Here is an 8,759-nt window from a genome sequence, read left to right as displayed (position 1 = left end):
ATATCAAAGCTACATAATTCTATTTGTTCCCTATGCACATATATCAAAATTACAGAGCGTAGCTCCTTGCCTTGCATATGTATCAAAGTTATAAAATTATAATTTTCCTCCTTACATAATTATTCTATAATTAGGTGATTCTTTGCAAATAAAATATGACTTGGTAGTCTTCGTATTGGTGCAACAAAGTCAACAAAGTGTGTATTGTATACAATCAAAACTTTAAAGAAGATTTTTGCTTCATAATCTCATCTGTTAAACTTAAAAGTCATTCAATTGTATATTTCTATGATTGTGTGATGCTATGCTTTTAGAGCTCTTTTGAGAATTTGTTGCCTTAAGAACTTAAAGTCATCTAGCACTACAAAAATAAAGATGTCATTAAATTTTTTTAATATGTATGATTAATAATATGTATAATATTTGAAACTTGGTTGGGTTTATGTAGTTTTGCCATTTTGGCAAACCTGCTATATGGACTAAGACTTCTCTAAGTTCACAGATAAGCACTTTTATGCTTTTTTAGACCTTATTAAGTCACCATATACATTCTTTTTTGTAATTTTGACCAGATTAGGTCCATAAGTTTGGGCAAAACTAGTAAAGAGATCTAAGTTGCTCTAAACTTATAAACAAAACACTCTTATTCCTTATGCGATTATTGGTCCTTATATTGATTTATTTTCTAATTTTAACCAATTTAGAACCATGCATATAGCTAAATTGGTCTAAGTTCACAAATAAACTCTCCTATGTGTTCCTTGAACCCTCTAGTGCCATTATATGCATTCTTTTTACAATTTTGACCAATTTAAACCCATTTAGTACAAGAGTGTTATATGGTCTTAAATTATTTTAAATTCATAAATAAGTACTTCTATGCATTTCCTTGACCCTTTGAAGTCACTATGTGTATTTTTCCTCCCTAATTTTGAACTTTTAGGTTCATGTAATAAATTTAGCTAAAACTACTACATGAGCTTAAATTTGTCTAAATTCATAATAAGTACTCATGGATTTGTTACACCCTAAAGAGTATGTATTCTATTTCTAATTTTGACCAATTTAGGTTTATTTAGTAGATTGGGCACAACAATTATATGGACTTGAGCTAATCTAATTTCACAAACACTCTTAAGCACTCTTATGTGTCCCCTGCACCCTCTTCCTGTGTGGTAATATGACTTCCTTTTTTAATTTAGGACCATTTAGTAGTTTTTGGTACATGATCTTAAATAAAGAATAACATGAGTGCAGTACATGATTTTTTTAGAAGTTTATTGGGTAGAAAAGTGCTTTGAATGAACAAGAGCTTCAAAAATATATTCATAAAAAAATGAAGAAACAAAATAAGAAATAACTAAAGAAGAATGATAGTGTAGATTGAGAAAAAAAAGTGAAGTTTGTCAATGGTAGGGAGACAAAGCAGTGTTTGCAAGGAGATAAAAAGGGACACTATTTTGGTTGAATTAATAGGGGTTGCTATAATATTAGGGTGTCCTTTGATGGATTGGGTGGGACATAGACCAAAAGAAAATTGATCCAATTTTATTTGGGTGAGTCTTAAAAGTACATATTTGTAGTCACAATTTTCTTTGTAGTTTTCTTAAGTCATGATGTTTCAACTATGCTTTTCTTCAGCAACTAAGATCAGATGCTAGACAAGCTTTTCTTCATCAACTATGCTGGTCATTTTACAATGCTGTACATTTCTTTTTGTTTGAAAGCTTTTTCTCATTTCTATGCTTCTTCAGCAACTTAAAAAAAGTTCCAAACATTGATTTGTTCTCTTGATATGGCTAAAGCTGAAAATCCTTAAATTAACCAAACTATTCTCCTTGTCATTGATCAACAAGCGTTAGGGAATTCTGAGAACTTTAAAACCTCAATTGCAGGAACAAAAGGAAGCTGTGAGGTGAGTGGAGGTTTTAGTCAAAGACACCAGAAGCTTAAGCTTTAAAGATCTTTCCTTATTACCTTTTTTTTTTTGTATTGTATATTTTTCTTTTGTACTGTGTATTATTCTTAGGTGAGATAAATTATAAGATACCATATATTGTTGTATCCTCTTAAGTGATGATGTTTCATTCTTGATTTGTAAAGCCTTATCCCATGTCTCTTTAAATTTCATTTAAACTATATTTGTGGTCTATAGTTCTTATACTTGAATTTCACTTGTAACTTAGTTCTTTATTTATGAATGTTAAATTTAGTATATATGCATTTTATAATTTAACAATCTATCATAATGTTAAATTGATTTTAATAATTTTTTTTTAGAATCGTTATGGATAAGAGTTGGATGGTTTTACCGAGACAAACTGAGGAGTATAGAAATGGAGTTGAGTCTTTCTTACAATTTGCATTTTCTAATGCTAACATAAATGGAATGATTTTATGCCCTTGTGTGCGGTGTAAGATTGGTATATTTGTTTCAAGAGCGGTTGCTTATGATCATTTGACGGTTGATGGATTCATCAAAGGTTATACTCACTGGGTAGCTCATGGAGAAATAGCTTATAGTGCATCTACAAACTCTGATTTTGTCCAACCTCGAAAGGATGCAGATGATATGCAAGGATTAGTTTACGAGGCATTTGGGATTCCAGAGCATAATGATAGTATTATCAGCACATCAACATTTGAAAATGATAAGGAGATTCCAACTAGAGAGACAGAGAAATTCTATAAATTAATTGATGATTCACAAAAAGAATTATATCCAGGTTGTAAGAAAGTCTCAAAACTTACATTTATTATTCGTTTGCTTCACTTTGAAGTGTCTAGGGAAAATGACCAACAGGATTTTTGATATGCTTTTAAATTTATTGAGAGAAACATTTCCAAATGCAATGGATGATTTGCCTAAATCGTACTATGAAGCAGAAAAATTGATGAAGCAATTAGGACTTGGTTATGAAAAGTTTGATACTTGTCCTAATGATTGCACTTTGTTTTGGAGGTTGGATAAAGACAGAATTCAATGCAAAATATGTAGTGAGCTTAGATGGGAAACATCTGAAAATGATTCTATTGGTGAGAAAAGAAAAATCACACGTAAGGTTTTATGGTATTTTCCAATAAAGCCTAGATTACAACGTTTGTTCATGTCATCCAAAACAGCATCCCATATGAGATGGCATTCTGAATCCCGTACAAAGGATGGTTACATGCGGCATCCAGCTGACTCTCCATCTTGGCAAACATTTGACCATAAGCATCCAGAATTTGCAAAGGATCCTAGGAACATAAGGCTTGGTTTAGCATCAGATGGATTTAATCCATTCAAAAATATGAGTGTGACACATAGTACATGGCCAGTTATTTTAATGCCATATAATCTTCCACCATGGATGTGTATGAAGCAACCATACTTTATGTTGTCACTATTGATACCTGGCCCATCCGCTCCAGGGAATAACATCGACATCTACTTGCAACATCTTATTGCAGATTTGAAGGATTTATGGGAGATAGGAGTTCAAACATATGATGCATCAACTAAACAGAATTTTCAATTGCATGCTTCATTACTATGGACAATAAGTGATTTCCCCGGACATGCAAACTTATCCGGATGGAGTACTAAAGGAAAACTTGCATGCCCAGTGTGTCATCAATTTACACATTCACAATGGTTAAAACATGGTGGAAAATATTGTTATATGGGTCATCGGAGGTTTTTAAATAGTGATCATGTATTTCGAAAAAATGCTCAATTTTTTGATGGCACAGAAGAGCATGGAAGACCACCACCTATACTATCAGGAGACATGGTGATAAATGAGTTGAAAATTTTGAAATTTACTTTTGGAAAAACAGTTAATGATAATTCAGCTCTGCCATTCAATTGGAAAAAAATGAGTATATTCTTTGATTTACCATATTGGAAAGATAATGTGATACGTCACAATCTTGACTTTATGCATATTGAAAAGAATGTATGTGAATCTATTTGTGGGACATTGCTGAATATAGAAGGAAAATCGAAAGATAATCTCAAATCACGACTTGGTTTGCAAGAAATGGGGATAAGATCATCACTTCATCCTATTGAGAAAGGATCAAATAAAGTTTATTTACCTCCCGCATCTTTTTCAATGGGGAAAAAAGAGAAGGATATATTTTGCAAGGTCCTAAAAAAAAATCAAAGTTCCAGATGGCTATGCATCCAATATATCATGATGTGTTCAAATGAAACTGGCAAAATTAAGTGGTCTAAAAAGTCATGACAATCACATCTTGATGCAGCAATTATTGCCAGTAGCACTACGCAAAACTTTATCTAAATCTGTTCGGATTCCTTTGATTAGATTAAGCAGATATTTTCAAGAGTTATGTTGTAAAGTAATTTCTCCTACAGATTTGGTTCGTTTAAAGAGAGATATATATTGCTGTGATCCTATGTGAATTGGAAAAGATTTTTCCTCCATCATTTTTTGACATAATGGTTCATCTAACTATTCATTTGGCAACTGAAGTACAACTTGCTGGGCCAGTTCACTATCGTTGGATGTATCCAATTGAAAGGTATTATACAAATCTTATTGATATTTTTTTAATAAATAGTTTGTTAGATAAATAATACAAATTGTTGTGTTTTGACACAAGGTACTTGGGAACATTAAAGTCTTATGTTCGAAATAGAAGTAGACCAGAAGGATCTATTGCTGAAGGGTATTTAGCTGAGGAATGTTTGACATTCTGCTCTTTTGTTTGACATTCTGCTCTTTATATTTAGCAGATTACGTAGAGACAAGATTTAATCAAACATCAAGAAATGATGATATAAATATTGACTCTCCATTTGCATTAGATGTGTTCAACTACTCAGGTCATGCACTTGGAAAGGCCATTGCAACTAAGTTTGACATTGAGATATTAAAGAAGGCACATCAATATGTATTATTCAATTGTCATCACGTCCAATCTTATATAGAGTATGTTTGTCACGCCCCGAAGGAGTCTCTGTCCGAAGAAATTTCGGCAGCATCTCCCCTGTACGGCGGACAATCTGAAACTTTTCTACAAGCACTATATACCTCAGCCACATGCGGCTGGAATAATAACAATAAAAGAAAACAAACACCACGCAGTTAATATCAAATTCAGCCTCTGGCTGACACAACCAAGCAGTACCAAAACCAAAACACAAAAAAACTGCTAGCCGGCTAGACTTACACAACCAATAACATAAATACGAAATACCACATAACAACGTCAACACTCCAAAAATAAAACTAGAGTACAGAGCTAAACAAACTGATACATAAAACAAACAAAACATACGTGAAACCGATAAGTCTTCTGATGTGACGTGGGGACCAGCAGACAGGATGCTCCAAGCGACACCATAAATAACCTGGTACCTGAAAAATATAGAGTCCACGGGGGTGAGTTCAACAACTCAGCGAATACCAATAGACATGCCTAGTAAGATATATCTAACAGCAATAAACATGGAATACAGCTTCCTAATCATATATCTAGGAAAGATGCAAAACTGAAAGGTAACTAAGGAAGCTGTACTCACCAGGAACTCCTATCCAAACAAAAGGGTCGTCAAACCGAAAGTGTCAATAATCCTGTATGCAGGTCAAAGGTATGCATCCAACCAAAATGCAGCAACCAAATGCAGCAATCACAATAATATAAATACATCAATGCATATGATGCTAATGATGCGTCCTGGTCACCCCTGACGCCAGTCAGTCATCTCACACACAAATGGTGAGACCGAGTGGGTAGGGCTGTGACAACCGTGCACTCTGTCGTCACTACTCCTGATGAGTGACCGAGTGGACGGGATGCTGTCGGAGTACTCCTGTCCTGTGACCCCAAATCATAAATGGGGGAGCTCAATGCTCTCATCTGACAGGGACGTATCTCTGCCGGCTACCACGCTGAGTCACCGACCAACGGAGCCAAACAGAGTCCACCGTCTGCCTGCTACTACGCTGTTACACTAAATGCCAGTGAGCCAAACAGAGCGGAACCGTCTGCCGGCTACCACGCTGAGTCATATGACCAACGGAGCCAAACAGCAGAACCGCCATATACCACTAATTCATGAGTGGTGGTGTGTGCAGTACATGTAACTGGCGATGTGCTCAACCATAGTGGAGCCGACAATCGCGGAGCATGCAATCATGATGCATGACACTAAGCATAGTCATAAACTGATCAACATAATCATATCCATATATATAATATGGGAACCACAATATCAATGAGTCAAATCCACAGATCTAGGGTATACAGGTCCTCTATGGTATAACAACCTAGATCCTAAACATATCTCCCTTCCATAACATATGTACCAACAATATACACAGATCAAAGAATCAAAGTCTAGGTACACGAATCATATGTGATATACAAATAGAGGTACACAAGCCGGTCATGGCATAAAAACCTAAGTATCAGATAATCTCGATACACATGACTGAAACCAAAAGTCCAGAACCTAGTCCTAACCTCAGTAAAACATGGTATGTCACTTATTCTAGAAACTAAGATACTCATGGTAACACAGTACTCATGGCAATAAATCACATGATATAAGCACGGATACGTCACAGGCGATAAACCTAACATGCTATGGATATCAAACAATGACATACCAAAGACAAACATGTTCATTGCTTGTAGTTATAAAATACTATGCATATCCAAAGACAATATCATAAAAGATAAGTCAAGAGGTACCCGCCTCCAATAGGAAAGATCCAATCAGTCCAAATCCGGACGTTAAGAAACTTGTCTCGCGTCAAGGTCCTGTGATAAATAGTATAATTTAGCTAAGTATAAACAAATAGCTAAATAAATTTCTAATCCATCGACCATCTAAGGTTAGTTTTATTAACCCTAATTACACCAAAAATCAACCAACATATTTGATTGTATTCATTAAGCCTTACCTCTGGATCACACAAAAGGAAGATCACAGCGATTAGGGCTTTCTCCAACAATGTCTGCAAAGGAAATCACCATATAAGGTCTACACAGGATTTAATATAATTAACCCTATGCTTACATAACAAAAGTAATACCAATAGCTCAAACTATCGAAATCATCAAGTTCATCTTCCCATACTCACCTCAACAGTAATTAACTTAACACCAACCTTACCCAAATTCCCTGATGCCTCAACACTGCTCAAAACCTATAGAACTTACTGCCAAGATCCGGAGAAGCTGCTGTGAGAAATCAGTGACAAATACCACTGTTATCAGCCAACAAATCCAACATAAGATCCCAAATCAACAATTGAAATACCTCTTTGTTTGCCTTACCCAACTCGATAGCCCTTGTTTTTCTCTCTGCCGGCAGCTGGTGGCGAAGCAGGAAGAAGGCAACTGGTGGCGCAGTAGGAAAAATTACCAGTCGGGTAGGCTGACCACAACCCAACCCAGAGGAGTTAGGGTTCGGATCCAGCAACAAGAGGGAACCTAGGACAAAGGAAGGAGTCGGCTAGGCACTGCACAGTGGAGGAGTCGGCTAGGCACTGCACAGTGGAGGAGTCGGCGTCGGCAGAGGGAGGATAGCCGGTTGCCGGTTGTGGTAGCGGTGACACTGTGCAAAACTAGGGCAGAGAGAAACGGGAGAAGGGCGTCGGCGGCGCTGGGATCCCCACGGCGACAGCGGCCTGGGTCGGTCCTGGTAGGGCTGAGGAAGAGCGGCAGTGCTCGGCGTCGGCACCAGTGGGCATAGAGCAAGCTTTCGGCGATTTTAGCGCAGGGGAAAGCTTCGGCTCGGGTGGAGAAGAAGATGAAGAAAAGGTCTTCGGGTGTGCGGCTCGAGAGGAAGAAACCGCCGGCCGGCGGTTAGGGCCGGCGTCGGGCGCGAGAGAAGAAGAGTGGAGTGGATGAGGGCTCGGGCTCGACACAGTAACGAGGAGAGAAAAAAAATATAAGGAAAAAGAAAAGGGAAAAGGAAAATAAAAATAAAACTTTTCCTTATTAAAATTGGGTAGCCTAAACAGGCTTTTTTCGAACCCCATTTTTATTCCCGTTAACTCGTCCGTACGAGCTCCGAAAAATTCTTGAAAAATGTCCATAAATTTCGAAAAATTCCCTTATTAATATTCGTCATTTTTCCGGTATTTTACATTCTCCCCCACTAATAAAAATTTGGTCCCCAAATTTCAGTATCTACCGTCAGCAAGTACTAATAACAGATAATAATCATTAATGCTGAACGGTAAATAAACTCACATACATCAAGTGAAAAGATGGGGATATCGAGCTCGGATCGTATCTTCAAGCTCCCAAGTAGCCTCCTCATAAGTAATGTCAGGCTGAACTGGAACTGGAATATCAGCCAGCACATGCGTCGGGTCGGGCACATATCTCCGCAACATAGATACGTGGAATACATCGTGAACTCCTGCCAGAGACAGTGGTGGTGCCAACCGGTAAGCTACCGCTCCAATCCTTTCCGAGATCTGGAAAGGTCCAATGTATCACGGAGTTAGCTTACTTCTGAGGTCAATCCCTTCACCCCTTTCGTGGGTGAGACTCGCAGAAAAATATAGTCGCCTGCAGAGAACTTTAAGAGTCTCCGACTCAGGTCTGCATAACCCTTCTAGCAGTCCTACGCCTCTGACACCCTCCGTCTGATAGTACGGACTAACTTGGTCTCAAGCTGAGCTCTATGAGGTCCCAATAACTGGGCCTCCCCAATCTCATCTCAGAGGATGGGTGTCCGACAAGGCCTACCTTACAACGCTTCAACAGTGGCATTTGGATAACCGAAT

The 8,759-nt window shown here is 37.5% G+C and overlaps 1 protein-coding gene and 1 long non-coding RNA gene across 2 annotated transcripts; one reads left to right on the top strand and one right to left on the bottom strand.

Annotated features, from left to right (window-relative positions):
• The first annotated feature begins 2,287 nt into the window (after positions 1 to 2,287).
• On the top strand, positions 2,288 to 4,766 carry LOC122043134. Its single transcript, XM_042603614.1, has 5 exons — positions 2,288 to 2,726; positions 2,788 to 4,133; positions 4,421 to 4,530; positions 4,612 to 4,677; positions 4,745 to 4,766. The coding sequence occupies exons 1-5, from the start codon at positions 2,288 to 2,290 to the stop codon at positions 4,764 to 4,766; spliced, it is 1,983 nt and encodes a 660-aa protein (XP_042459548.1).
• Positions 4,767 to 6,716: 1,950 nt separating this feature from the next.
• LOC122007023 lies at positions 6,717 to 7,382 on the bottom strand. The gene is made up of 3 exons (XR_006118835.1): positions 7,297 to 7,382; positions 6,921 to 7,200; positions 6,717 to 6,777 (listed from the first exon to the last, which is right to left on the bottom strand). It is a non-coding gene; the product is annotated as an uncharacterized LOC122007023 (long non-coding RNA).
• Between the last annotated feature and the right edge of the window lie 1,377 nt (positions 7,383 to 8,759).

The sequence above is a fragment of the Zingiber officinale genome, chromosome 1B (genome assembly GCF_018446385.1).
Source record: "Zingiber officinale cultivar Zhangliang chromosome 1B, Zo_v1.1, whole genome shotgun sequence".
NCBI lineage: Eukaryota > Viridiplantae > Streptophyta > Magnoliopsida > Zingiberales > Zingiberaceae > Zingiber > Zingiber officinale.
Note: the sequence above shows the minus strand (reverse complement) of the source record. Positions and strands in the feature narration are given on the sequence as shown.

What these genes read in the sequence shown, in the direction of transcription:
- LOC122043134 (XM_042603614.1), top strand. Translation starts at nt 2,288, where the DNA reads ATGGATAAGAGTTGGATGGTTTTACCGAGACAAACTGAGGAGTATAGA. An exon ending in AGAAGGATATATTTTGCAAG is followed by an intron (nt 4,134 to 4,420) that starts GTCCTAAAAAAA and finishes GAATTGGAAAAG; the next exon opens with ATTTTTCCTCCATCATTTTT. An exon ending in TGGATGTATCCAATTGAAAG is followed by an intron (nt 4,531 to 4,611) that starts GTATTATACAAA and finishes TTTTGACACAAG; the next exon opens with GTACTTGGGAACATTAAAGT.